The sequence below is a fragment of the Suillus plorans genome (genome assembly GCF_016647745.1).
Source record: "Suillus plorans strain S12 chromosome Unknown HD556scaffold_1, whole genome shotgun sequence".
NCBI lineage: Eukaryota > Fungi > Basidiomycota > Agaricomycetes > Boletales > Suillaceae > Suillus > Suillus plorans.
Window position 1 is genome coordinate 1,443,316 of NW_024537385.1, and position 12,151 is coordinate 1,455,466.

The 12,151-nt window shown below is 47.9% G+C and overlaps 5 protein-coding genes across 5 annotated transcripts; 3 read left to right on the top strand and 2 right to left on the bottom strand.

Moving 5' to 3' along the window:
• Positions 1 to 624: 624 nt before the first annotated feature.
• HD556DRAFT_1318888 (uncharacterized protein) lies at positions 625 to 3,296 on the top strand. The gene is made up of 5 exons (XM_041301249.1): positions 625 to 1,084; positions 1,140 to 1,171; positions 1,228 to 1,495; positions 1,544 to 1,771; positions 1,828 to 3,296. The coding sequence occupies exons 1-5, from the start codon at positions 724 to 726 to the stop codon at positions 3,156 to 3,158; spliced, it is 2,220 nt and encodes a 739-aa protein (XP_041167886.1). The 5' UTR covers positions 625 to 723; the 3' UTR covers positions 3,159 to 3,296.
• HD556DRAFT_1318893 (TAF1 transcription initiation factor TFIID subunit TAF1) lies at positions 3,297 to 7,334 on the bottom strand. Its single transcript, XM_041301250.1, has 14 exons — positions 7,160 to 7,334; positions 6,674 to 7,109; positions 6,478 to 6,626; positions 6,153 to 6,429; positions 5,906 to 6,087; positions 5,622 to 5,846; positions 5,470 to 5,565; positions 5,253 to 5,416; positions 4,549 to 5,201; positions 4,140 to 4,492; positions 3,936 to 4,087; positions 3,742 to 3,868; positions 3,651 to 3,687; positions 3,297 to 3,596 (listed from the first exon to the last, which is right to left on the bottom strand). Exons 1-14 carry the CDS (start codon positions 7,169 to 7,171, stop codon positions 3,322 to 3,324), a joined length of 3,138 nt encoding a protein of 1,045 aa, XP_041167887.1. The 5' UTR covers positions 7,172 to 7,334; the 3' UTR covers positions 3,297 to 3,321.
• Positions 7,335 to 7,693: 359 nt separating this feature from the next.
• Positions 7,694 to 8,778, top strand: HD556DRAFT_1318900 (proteasome activator pa28 REG alpha beta subunit). The gene is made up of 8 exons (XM_041301251.1): positions 7,694 to 7,979; positions 8,030 to 8,067; positions 8,117 to 8,125; positions 8,179 to 8,192; positions 8,252 to 8,269; positions 8,320 to 8,450; positions 8,505 to 8,618; positions 8,669 to 8,778. The coding sequence occupies exons 1-8, from the start codon at positions 7,719 to 7,721 to the stop codon at positions 8,708 to 8,710; spliced, it is 627 nt and encodes a 208-aa protein (XP_041167888.1). The 5' UTR covers positions 7,694 to 7,718; the 3' UTR covers positions 8,711 to 8,778.
• HD556DRAFT_1318907 (WD40-repeat-containing domain protein) lies at positions 8,779 to 10,680 on the bottom strand. Its single transcript, XM_041301252.1, has 4 exons — positions 10,429 to 10,680; positions 10,046 to 10,369; positions 9,297 to 9,990; positions 8,779 to 9,246 (listed from the first exon to the last, which is right to left on the bottom strand). Exons 1-4 carry the CDS (start codon positions 10,610 to 10,612, stop codon positions 8,910 to 8,912), a joined length of 1,539 nt encoding a protein of 512 aa, XP_041167889.1. The 5' UTR covers positions 10,613 to 10,680; the 3' UTR covers positions 8,779 to 8,909.
• A 513-nt stretch (positions 10,681 to 11,193) lies between these two features.
• On the top strand, positions 11,194 to 11,957 carry HD556DRAFT_1302572 (uncharacterized protein; the record flags this gene model as incomplete). Its single annotated transcript, XM_041299510.1, has 7 exons — positions 11,194 to 11,210; positions 11,268 to 11,374; positions 11,430 to 11,492; positions 11,547 to 11,592; positions 11,648 to 11,759; positions 11,815 to 11,854; positions 11,905 to 11,957. 7 exons carry the CDS (start codon positions 11,194 to 11,196, stop codon positions 11,955 to 11,957), a joined length of 438 nt encoding a protein of 145 aa, XP_041167890.1.
• Positions 11,958 to 12,151: the final 194 nt, after the last annotated feature.

Consider the following 12,151-nt stretch of genomic DNA (forward strand, 5'->3'; position numbering starts at 1 on the left):
ACTGCAAAGGGACAGCCTTGAGTTGTCAGGAGTACACCAAAGCTTGGCACTAAATGTTCTTGGCGGTGCTCTGGCTTGGCAAATGAAGTCAGAGTCTGTCAAACTGAAATGAAATTCATTCCCAATTAGGAATTGTGTGCTTGGCATGCTCGAGGAATAAGTATTTTACTAATAAATTACCGATAATTCTGCGAAGAAACGGAAGAGCCAGCGCATAAGAGCATTAGCAGTTTGAGTTTTATCAGTTCTCAGAGGACAGTTTGTTCACATGTCGGCTTCGTCGCGGTTGCGTAGTCCGTACCTGGCATCCCGTTAGAGTGCTGGCAGAGCTGGTATATGAGAATTCGGTAGCATCCGGGTCACGGCACAGTCGGCACCACCCCACAGTGAAAGTCCGGTGGTCCATGTTGACTCTGACACCGTTCCGTTCCTTGTGTGAGTAGAATACAAAAAAACTGATCTAGAACACACGGTGGACTTCTAGGGGAAAGCTAGATGGAGATTGACGGAGGCGAGAGTGGTCAAAACTTGCTTTAACGTTGTATTCCGAATTCAACCGGAAGGTAACCCAATTGGGGTTAAAATCGAACACGGTGATCTCCGACACTAGTGATCGGTCTTGGTGCCAAGGAAGCAATTTCTTGGCACGCTGGCATTCTTATACGCCAAGACTCTGTCTTGTCTTGGCATACAAAGGAGAACCAGCCTTCTTATAAAATCAAAATGACTTCCTTACACTCCGCGACCGTTCTTGTCCCAGACTTCATCCCACTTGGCTACCTCATGCAACCTCCATCAGATTCTCCTCCTCCTCCTCCCTCTACTGCTTCATCCTTGAAAGCTCTTTCACAATCACCACCACCACCAGACTCTTCAGTCTCCATTCCATCACACTCAGAATCATCATACAATTGTCAATGGGTAGATTGCTCAGCGACTTTCACAGATCCAGAGGTTCTCTACAATCATCTCTGCAACGACCATATCGGTCGAAAGAGTACAAATAACTTATGTCTCACTTGCAAATGGAAGGATTGTGGCACCTCCTGTGCTAAACGCGATCATATCACAAGTCACCTCAGAGGTATCCCCTTCCTATCGCTTATTATATTTCATTATTAATATAAACTACCTCCTAGTTCACACTCCCTTGAAGCCGCATGTCTGTGAGGTTCGATATATTTTGCGGTTTTTTCTCCCCGTTCAGTTTTACTCACTCCTCCCCAGATATGCAAAAAGTCATTCAAGCGTCCCCAAGATCTCAAAAAACACGAGAAAATTCACACAGAGGAGCACCATGCGCAGCACAAGCACTCCAAGGCAATTACCGTAAATGATCCCGCTTACGCCTCCCGTGTTCGCGGAGAGGCTGTCCCATCAAAAGGCGCTCTCAATAGGTCGCTTTCTGGTAAACTCCAAGGCCCAGCCCCGGGCGCGTTGCCTTCCAAAGTCCCTTTCGCTCGCGCACGCCCACGTTCCGCTATAGGTGCAGACGGTTAGTCGCTCGATCTCCACCATGACATCCGCTAACGTCGGACCTTAGGTGGCCACTACAGTGCCTTGCCCACTCCCTCTCCGGAACTTGATAATCATCCTCGTCATGTGCCTCATCCGTCATACGACCCCTTTCTCCACAATCAGGTACCTTCATGGGACAGCACTAAATCCGACTCACGCGTCTCAAATCGCAACAAGAGGTCGCTTGACTACACCGTCGACGATTTCTTCACCGAAATGAAGAAGAGGAAAGTTAATCCTGCTTACGACAACCGTATGTATACACTCTCATTTGATCCGCAAAAAGTATCTGATCGAACAAATTCACAGACATGGTGGAGCGTCTCAATAATCTAACATATGTACAAGACAGTGCACATTATGACGAGTTTAATCCTCGCTCAGTGTCTTTCGACGTCCGCACACCAGAGGAGCTTGCGGCGGTTAATGAATTTCTTGTGACCCTTGGCCGGGACGTGACTGGAAACAATCGCGCACCCCAGGACCTATCCGGACGGTTCTCACCAACGTCGTATTTTGATGCTGACAGCCTCAGTCAACTTGGGCTCACCGGAATGCCTGGACTGCTGGGTCCAGGGACAGCGTACGCTCACGATACCGCATATACACAGACTGCGCACCAATATGCCACCGCCGCCTACCCTTCACCATCACTTGGGAGATCTTCTCATCCATCCGTGCAGCAGACTCAATACAGTCCTGTTTATCCGCCTATGCATGTTTCCAGCCCTGGTGGCTACTCAGATCAGTACACGTCTTCCCATCAGAACCGTGCTTCGGTGTCCGCCTCCCATGATTATGGTCTCAATACGCCAACCTCGACATATGCCTATCACTCAACATCCACTCCCCAAGGGCACTTCCACCCTACACCCCCGCTCGACCCGACATCACCGCATTCTTCTAGCTCCACCCCTTCCAATGCTACGCCACCACATCACTCGTCGATACAAGAGTCTTTTGCTGAATTCAGCTCGCTTCGTAGGCCTCGTGGCGCTCCTCCACCTGTGCAAATGGCTGCACCGGAGTACCATCAGAAGGCTATGCGGGCCATGATCCCATTGAAAACAGCTCCTGCTAATGCACCCGAACCGGTACCGGTAGCACCTGCCTTCCCTGTACACCGCGTATCAATCAATGCATTGTTGTCACCGCCCTCATCATCTGTGCCTTCTTCCAGTAAATTGTACCCCTTACTGCTTCCCGAAGACTCTCATTTGAAGTTACCATCACTCAAGCCTGATGCAGGTCCGCTCAGACTCCCACCCATTAAGGAGATGTACCGCTCGCCCTCACCTCATACGTCTGCATCACGATCTCCGGATACATCTCGTGGGACGACCCCTAGCTCCACACGTTCGTCACCTGTGTCCGCTCACACATCCATCACTGGTCTGCGCTCAATCACCGAGACATCAGAGAGTGATGAACTAGTCAAGAAAGTTGACAAGATCCAGCTAGATCACCTGACAAAGGAAGTCACACCGGAAGACCGGCAGAAGCATGCAGAGCTTATACGTAACCTGCTTGTGAAGATTAACGAGGATTATCGGAAACGCTTCGGCAGTCCCCAGATGGGATCCTCAAGGGTTTCGCGAACCCGGCTGCCTTCGGTAGATGTGGAGATGGCCGTTGCATAGGCGACAGACATTTAATTAGTTATTACAAACTCACCATCACTGTTTTCTGCTTTTTGCACTCTTTACTTGTACACGAGTTTATTGCGAGACATACGTTACATATATTAGGATTGATTGCACTCAAAATAAGATAGACAAAAAAGTCGGCAGGACGCGAGACGCGTTATGATCTCTTGAGCGTTAGTTTTATCTTTGGAGCGGAAGGTGCACCGGGTGCCGCCAGATCTACGTCCTCCATTGCAGATACTGGGGGACTAGTTGCCAACGGAGAAGGAACCGGTGCACCAAAACCAAGGGTCCCGCTAGCTCTGTTAAACCCACTTAAACTAGACATCCCAGCGGAGTTGGGTGGCGGACTTGTTACGGATGTAGGAGTGGCAGGTGCAGGTGCCGTTCCACTATTGAACTCTGCCCAACGAGGACATTTACGGTTAGTTTCTATCAGATAAAGAGTCACCAGGTACAGCTCGTGAATTAAAGGAAATGACGTACTCATGTGGCCCATCTGACCACAATGACCGCAGCGTCTCTGAACAGGACGTAAGTTCTAAACCTCGTGCTGTCTATCATGCTGAGAACTCACGGTTGTATCTGGTTTGAGCGGCCGGCTAAGTTGCATCGGGGTGCCACCTTCCTTGACAATCTTGGCGTTTTTACGATGCAGACGCCGCTCTTGATTCTTCTTCATTCGTGCTATCTGTTCTTCTAACCTACGGGGAGATCGGGTTTCAGCTTCACGTTACTCGCACAGCTAGCCATGTATGAACGACCACATACCGTTTTTTGTACCTCTTATCCTTGTCCGCATCACCCGTAGGTGCGAGATTGTCGGCAAGTGTGGCTTCTTCCTCTAATAGTTGCCTGGCACGCACATAAGCACGTATGACGGCAGGATCGCGGATGATTTCTGTCTGCCATTCGTCATCGACCTGAATTCGGGAATGAATAAAGTTTCGAGCTTGAAAGAGATAGACAACAAACCAGTCGCTTAATCCGGAGAACTTTACGACTGTCATTCGGTCCTAAACTCATCTCTCGGTCCCGTTCCAACGAAGAGCCGCGGCTGAAAGCGGGCGATGCAGGGCCAGGACCAATCGGTACTGGTGACATTGCAGGAGAGAAGGGTGTCTCATTCCTGTGTGAAGCTTGCCGCTGTAGTTTCTTGACCTCAACAGGGGCAGGCACTTCATCTTCTTCCGAAAATTGTGGTTCGTCCTTTCTGCTCAATGAATCGAACTGAGCTTTCCATATTCGCTCGATCTCGGATTTATAAATTTGCTGCTGTTCGGCAACATTGTAACGGTGCGCGGACTTTGGCCTGTTATCTGCCTCGGCTGATAAAGAAAAACATGGTTAGTTGAATTTATGGCACAAAAATAATCAAACTCGCCAAGCTTCTGTTCATAATCTTCGCCCGCTTTCACAAAAATATCCTTCATGGAAATGCGGATGAAGCTGAACGCTTCTCCGCGCCCAGTAGGGTCACCTTCCCCATGCAACCGAAGCATAGCTTTAGCCTGGGTGGCGAATAGAAAATTCTTTGTCGTGATCCAAGGCGCCAGTTGTTGTTCAACGGAAAGCTTTGTCTCGCCTTCGTCATCCTCCGCGGTTTCAGCGGTTTGAGTATAGCCAGAGTCTTGGAGATGGCGCTGCCCGACTTGCATACTCTCCATCAACACGACTTGCTCGGGACCGACCATCTTCAGCATATCCACATCACTAGGAATGGTCACGGTAGATTTAAGACGCCAAAACCCTTGATGAGGACCGCGCCTGTGATATTCCATGAACTCCTTTAGCCTCTGCCGCATCTGGAGTTCATTTTGATCGGGAAAGTACTTCATCAATCTTGATATTTTTAGTCGCTCCTCACTGCTCTTTTTCAGGAGTTTGAAAGCGATTATTTGTAAGCGATACTTGATGGTGTTGGTGATCTTCCGAGAGTGTGGCCCTGGTACCTCGGTAACAGGGTACGTCTGGCCGATAACGAACAGGTTCTTGATCTCACGCAAGTAGTACCGTGTCTCGCCTTTCGTGGTGCTCCTAATATCCAATTAATAAATTTGCCTGACTGGTGAAATTGGAGGACCGTACCTAACGGCCAGGAAGTCTGTAGGATAGGATTTGTGGCGGAAAAGTGGTGCCCGCACGAGATTGTTGTATAGTGCCGGGAATGTTTGGCCAGGATAGACGTAGCCAAACTTCATGAAAGGCGACTCATCTTGCGGCTCGAGGACAAACGGTACCCCAAGGTCAAGCTTAATGAGTCAATTGAATTAAGTGTCGTCCTGACTCATCGTTTGATCCGTACCTTCGGCATGTAGTCGTCCTTCTCGTCTTTCTTACGATAGTAGTTCACCAGCGCGCTACCCATACCGAAGTTCGGCACAATTGGCGGATGTTCTTCCTAAAGGATACCTCGCTATATCCGATTCCATCAGGTAAGAGACGAAAAAGACTCACGGAATACTCCCATAGGACAAAGTTACTGGTGTCCTTGAGGCTCAAGTCGGACGTACGATGTAACCCCTCACCGATATTGCCACCCTTACCAACCTTACGGCCCGCTTTGTCCTTTTTCTTCTTTGCCGTGCGCACCTTGCTAAAGCGGATATCAATATTGGTTGGGAACTGCAAGGCGGGCCGGTGGAAGGAGCGGGCTTCCTGCTTTGAAAGCCTTGTCTTGTACTGATAGAGAAGATAGATAAGAAAATAATTACAGTCGATGCTGAAATCAATTTACGCACAAATGGAAGTTGGAGCTTCTGAGCGGGATAGGCATGCTCGACGACAAGTTGTCCAAACGTCTGACGCACGCGGTGACGGCCACCTTCTTTCGACACCTCGTAAAAGTGGTCGTTAGACAGGTTAAATTTATCACGAATTTGAGCATCATGTGCTCTGATACGCTTTTTTGGTCTGACGGTCTCTACAATTCAATGTCACCTCATATTAGCAAAAGTACCCGTGACAACAGTGAGATAGAAGAATTACCTTGAGGATGCTCTTCTGTGATATCTTCTTCGTTAAGTTCTAGTTGAATGAAATCGCGGAAAGGGGCATCTTGGCTCCAGATAATGCTCTGCGTCCAAGCACCCGACTCTAGAGCTTTATTGACAGGAGTGGTGAGATTATTGTCTTCCAGAATGGATGGCGTAGTTGTGTGGCTCGGCTCGTACACAATCTCGTCCTCCCAATTAGATAGTAGCACCAAATCAAAACTTCTGTCGTGCAAAGGAAGAGTTACGGGCACATCTGATTTTTCTCGCTCCTACACATGATGAGGGAATGAAAAGGAGCACCCGGAATTGGCACTCACCTCAAGAGCACGCAGCAAGTCATGTTCGATGCTACCCGCGGACATGACTTCCTCCACGCGTTTGTTTTCGACCTGCCGCTTGGTATCACCGACTACGGTATCAAGGAAACCCTTTGGAATATCACGTTTCCGGGGGTATATACTCTCAGCTATATAATGGTTAGCATTCTTGAAAATTCTGTGGTACAATTCGTACCCTGTAAAGGCCTCTTTGTTATCCTCGATTTCTTGACCGTGTACCCTTTGAATAACTCTGAGAAGTCAAGGACCTTGTCCTTCTCGAAGGCTGGAAAGCGTTCATAAACAGTCTTTGGCCTCTCCACTAGCCGCTTCACTATCCTAACGCGCTTCTCCGTAGGACGCATGCCAACAGGAGATTGAACCTCCATCTTTACAAAGTCTTCCGGCATTTCGTTTTCGAACTCCTTGTTCACTTCATCCTCGAAATCCTCTCCCTGATCCGCACCGACCGCATCGTCGTCCCACTTGTCATTGTAAATCTGTTTGGCGTCCAAGGAAGACAATCCTGAAATACCAAGGCTGTTGGGAAGATCGCCTGTAGAGAGGGATAGGCCTGACAAAACACTATTCAGAGAGAATCCTGTCAGTGTTGAAATCACTGAATCTTCATCCTGTATTCGCTGTGAAAAGCCACTTGCTAAGGCATAGACACGAGACTCACTTGGTTTGCCATGTCCTTCAGCTTCAATAACTGCTTGTGCAGATACTAGTATACAGATTTTTACGATAATATCCTTTCTTTACGGATAAATGAACGAACCCCGTGAGTATTTTGACAAAGGTAGCACACTTGGGGCGTACAGACGTCGTACAAAGTCCGGTGGATGCGAGAGTACAACTTAAGTAACCGGGTGCGATTGACTTAAAGCTGCTTACAAATACTGGCTCACTAACATGAAAGGCAATTCCGTGCCAGCGCCTGTCATGATTCTGACCACCATGTCCATGACTAAAGAGGTTGCCAAAAGCATTGAAGTAAGTACTGCCAGCCGCAACTGTGACGCGTTTCAAATGCAAAAACAATGTATAGGACTTCCGTGCAAAGGTCGCGGAGACTGCAGAAGGCATCGTCTTCCGCGTGTTCCCAAACAAGGCGAGCTACTTGCTGTGTCTCCGACTTGTTGCTCATGTTCATTGCAGATAATGAATGTTATAATTTATTTTGCCTTTTCCTCATTCGCTAACCTATATACAGTGAACTTACGAGCCTGATTGAGTCTATGAATGCCGAAGATTCACCCTACCAATTATCTCAAGCGGGTACATCCACAGACACTACTGTCCACCCTCCACCGTCATCAACAGAGACTAATGGTTCGTCATCTAACAAGCGTAAGCGCAATGAAGACGGAAGTGCCGCCCCCTCCCATCTGGACGAGACCGTCAACGCAAGATATTCAGAACGTGTACATGCCAACAAACTCATCTCGAAGCTGCATGAGACGGTCAAACTAGAGTGTGCACAGCTATCTGACTCTTGTGTACGTATCTGTCCATTGTGACTTCCTATGGGTATTTTATAATCAAACAGGACAAAGTCAAATTATGGGTGAACCTGACCATGCCCAAGTACGTGGTATTCGACATTTCTTATTATCTGCATTGACATGAGATTCAGGATTGAAGAGTGAGCCCTTTTTCTTTCCAGTGGGTCGCTTTTTGACGTCTTCCCTCAAACAGTGGTGACAACTTCGGTGAGTTAAATTATAGGTCTTATTTGTGGTGGCTAAACTGAAATCGTCTGCCACCTAAGGTGTTCAAATCCAAGAGGGTAAGTAATCATGGAGTGGCCGTGGCATCATTGGTCTGATACTCTTTCAGAGGTTCTTAGCGAACTTCTCCGTTCGCAGGAGAGCGCGTATAACATACGCGATACTGCGCGCCAACATCATCTGGCAAGAGCAAAGATTTGCTCCAAACTCATCAAGTACCCCCACATAGAAGATTACACAGTACGCGCCTCTTGTGTGATATACTCTTAAACCGCTGATGGGATTATTATTCAGCTGGGTTTGAAAGAACACGATGAGAAGCAGTTTTTCTTTTCTCGCCAAAACCTCATAGACATGCGCAATGTTTACGCTGTTCTCACTGATATCCTGCATAAAAATATTGCCAAGGTAAGTTTTCCGTATCACTCCGTCGTTCTCTCTGCTCATGTTGTGTGTAGATTCGGGCACCCAAGGGAAACAATGGTGTCGGGCTGTACTGATGCATAGATATTCTGGGTCCAGTAATCTTACCGTATCCATACTGATAATTACAACAACGAGTCGATGACGTTTCGGTTAATGCGTTCCTCTGTTGGTCAATGATATCTATTATGTCAATTCCAGGTATGTAACTTCTCAAGGTTCTACTTTTCCATCGGCTCGGTGGCAACAATGGCTTGTGCAGCCTCTGGCGCACAACTACACTGATATCGTTTTGAAGATGTTGAATCCATCAAGTGCAGTGCTCAAAACTGCGCCTGGAATCTGTGAATGCCAGTGAACTTCTTTGACATCCTTTTGACCTTGATGGACAAAGAGGAGTTGTGGCGGGACGTCTCGTGCACCATCAGGTGTGTCATTCATGGATGTGCCCATTTCATCATCGTCCGGTTCGACTCCAAGATCCCAAAGGGTCACCTGGTCGTCTGCGCCAGACGCAGCGAATATCGAGTCTTCAGTCGGGTGCCACTCGATAGAGGTTATGGGGGCGGTGTGCCATTTAAAAGAGGCAACGGGGCTAGGCAACACTGTTGTCCTTGACGATCTGTGAGCATGAGCGTGACATACAATTTGACCTGAACATACCCTTTCTTTTGCACATTGCGTAGGTCCCAGACCTTGATTCCACCTTCATCACCACCACTAAGAAGGAGGTAACCAGTACTTCTATTCCAGCTAATGACATTCACGTCACTCTCATGCGCTGGCTCGATTCCGGCCACACTTCGCCGTCCTTTACTCCGCACGTCCCAAATCTGCACGCTGCGGTCCGCAGAGCATGATGCAAATACGGTGGGTTCAGATGGGCTCCACTGCAGATCTTCGACGCTGGAGGTATGTGATGTGAACGGTTGAGAAAGGGCGTTGAATCCTGATGGCGTGGTTGTCGTTAGGTATATCTTCGAGTGCACGTCTCCAGTGAGTAGACGTAGCGATGATGGATTTGCATTTCCTGATGAAGCCCAGTCCATTGCAAACCCTTCGGCACGACCATGCGAGTTAATAGTGAAAGCTGGCTTATTAGTTCTCGACTTGTCCCACGAGTATCCCGGAACGTCCAGAGACTCGATTAGCGGTCTGATGTCCCATATATGAACTTTGCCATTATCGGCCCACGTTGCGGTAAAGTAGGGCTGTGATGCAGGAGGTAGAGGTGATGCAGGAGGTAAGGGTTGGGCACGAACACGATTTACACCACCGTGATGAGGTACTGAACGGAATTCCAGTATAGCATCTTCATCGAGCGTATCATCATCGTCCTCGTCTGAATCTGAATCATCTGCGCATGACAATTTATGAGCATCGATTGACAAAAACATGAAGTCGTACATTACCTCCATCTTTTTGCGTTCGATGTAGTGAGCTCATTTTGAAGACTGAGAGCTCATTTTTGCTTGCTTGATCTGCTTGTGTTCCAGCGACAAGGTATGCAGTTACTGGATAACGCTGCCGCTCGTCCCCCAAACTGTCCCTGAGGACGTCGAATGACAAACAAGGCCATGTCACATTCATCGAATGGCGCATGATATACACTGAGTCGTCAGGCTCCAATATCTCGTCCTTTCCAAGGACATGCGTCCCGGGGATAAATGCCTCTGGAGCAGGAGGTAGTTCTTCGGATTCTTCGATAGCGGGCATGACTTCATCAACATCCATCCCTAAACGACATCACCTGTGAGTTACACTCCGAAGCCACACGAACAACAATTTCACGTACCATCTTCGCCGTCCCCGGTCTCTCCATCAATCACCTCCTCTTCGGATTCGATTTCATCCTCCCAAGCATCCTCGAACTCACCGATATCATTTACTTCATTCTCATCACGTTTAGCCCCACTTCCAGATGCCTTCGCAAATGCTTGGCCGTCTGTTTCCCTGTCGGATGCACTTCGTTTGGACATCTCGGATTGAGGTTGCTTGTCTTGCAGATCATAGCTCAGATCTCAAAATTATTGAGCACGTGGTTAGACTGTTGATTACATAAGTAATTTTTGATGACACAACACCAACCTGAAGCTTGGAAGTACTGGGGGTGTACTTACAACTTACAAGACCTCACAGGTATTCTAGTACACACGATCTGTGCAGTTGCACACTACTAGTCCCATTATTCTCTGTATTACGATTCCTTTAAAACTGTGCCTGGCCGGCATGCACTTTGCGCGTCATCCCGGGACGCCTAACACCTGACGGCCTTGCAAATGATTCCTCCATGTCATTATGCCGAGCGCTGACGCGGCCTGGCATCACGGGCATTAGACTTTGTGCCTTGGGAATTATGAATCTACTTTTACCAAGCCAAGAGACACGTAAGTATCCGATGGGATGACGCGTATCTGAGTAAGTACGCGTACCATGACTCGGAGTACCTCTGAAGGCCTGAAGCACTATGGTGGCTTACTATAAATGCAGACCACGGTTCAGCATGATAATATCTCCATAAACTGCACTCCAAGTTACTTCTCCCAAATTTCAAGCAATAATGGCTCTACCTGAGGGGTACGTTGGCTGACTGACCAATGACCATACTCTTTTTGACGATTTCATTTCGTATAGTTATGGGTATGTTCCGAGTTCATTGATCACCATTGGGTGGGTCCTTGTCTGGCAGGGTATTATGGTTGGGAGGTACCGCAAGAGGGCAGGGGTCGAGTTTCCTCAACGTGCGTTTAAGTGACTTCTTACTAATTCTAGACTCTCTGATACCTTCCATCACAGTGTATGCTGAACAAGCTGAGGTCAAAAATTCCGCTGCAGCCCTTCGTTTCAACTGCATGCAGCGTATGTTTTCTCTAAATTCGTAGTTGCGTGGCCTTTGATTCACCCTTGACCTAGGTGCACACCAAAATACGCTTGAAACGGCACCCGTGGTATTCGTTTCGTAAGTCTGCATTGGATTTGAGGAGAAAGTGACACATAACAGGGGTTGCCGTCAGAACTGTCATGGCGGGTCTGAAGTACCCTGCTCTAGCTGCTGCCATATGTGTTGCATATTCCTTCGCGCGCATCGCTTATACCATTGGATACAAGTCGGGCCAACCAAAGAGGGTTCGTTGTTGCGCCTTGTTATAATGCTCGACATCGTCTCATTTATTTTTTTCAGCGGGTGTTTGGAAGTATTGTCAGCAATTTCTCAGTGCTTGGTAAGTAGTATGATCTGTATCTTGCCTTCCCTCTCCTAACGTCTCTCTAGGACTCTTGTCGACTGCTACATACGTTGCCTACCAGCTCCTTCCTTCGTGTTAATGTCAATGACACCAATCACATTGTGAATAATTTATCTCAGAGAGACTCAATTCATGCACTTTGCCTCACGAAAAACGATCAAATACCAGCACGTTCTTTTGTCATCATCCTTCCTGGCAAGCTAAACGATCTAACGCACATTTTATAACAACTTACGCGTCTGTGACGATATGATGGCTTCGCGGCAAATGGAT

Excerpts from the sequence above, each read along its gene's own strand:
- HD556DRAFT_1318888 (XM_041301249.1), top strand. The coding sequence starts at position 724 with ATGACTTCCTTACACTCCGCGACCGTTCTTGTCCCAGACTTCATCCCA. Across the intron at positions 1,496-1,543 it reads TTCCGCTATAGGTGCAGACG|GTGGCCACTACAGTGCCTTG; the intron begins GTTAGTCGCTCG and ends GTCGGACCTTAG. Across the intron at positions 1,772-1,827 it reads TAATCCTGCTTACGACAACC|ACATGGTGGAGCGTCTCAAT; the intron begins GTATGTATACAC and ends ACAAATTCACAG.
- HD556DRAFT_1318900 (XM_041301251.1), top strand. The coding sequence starts at position 7,719 with ATGAATGCCGAAGATTCACCCTACCAATTATCTCAAGCGGGTACATCC. Across the intron at positions 7,980-8,029 it reads CACAGCTATCTGACTCTTGT|GACAAAGTCAAATTATGGGT; the intron begins GTACGTATCTGT and ends ATAATCAAACAG. Across the intron at positions 8,619-8,668 it reads TGCATAAAAATATTGCCAAG|ATTCGGGCACCCAAGGGAAA; the intron begins GTAAGTTTTCCG and ends TGTTGTGTGTAG.
- HD556DRAFT_1318893 (XM_041301250.1), bottom strand. Across the intron at positions 5,566-5,621 it reads TTGTCCTATGGGAGTATTCC|GAAGAACATCCGCCAATTGT; the intron begins GTGAGTCTTTTT and ends GGTATCCTTTAG. Across the intron at positions 5,202-5,252 it reads ACAGACTTCCTGGCCGTTAG|GAGCACCACGAAAGGCGAGA; the intron begins GTACGGTCCTCC and ends ATTGGATATTAG.
- HD556DRAFT_1318907 (XM_041301252.1), bottom strand. The coding sequence starts at position 10,612 with ATGTCCAAACGAAGTGCATCCGACAGGGAAACAGACGGCCAAGCATTT. Across the intron at positions 10,370-10,428 it reads GACCGGGGACGGCGAAGATG|GGATGGATGTTGATGAAGTC; the intron begins GTACGTGAAATT and ends GATGTCGTTTAG. Across the intron at positions 9,991-10,045 it reads TCGAACGCAAAAAGATGGAG|ATGATTCAGATTCAGACGAG; the intron begins GTAATGTACGAC and ends TGTCATGCGCAG.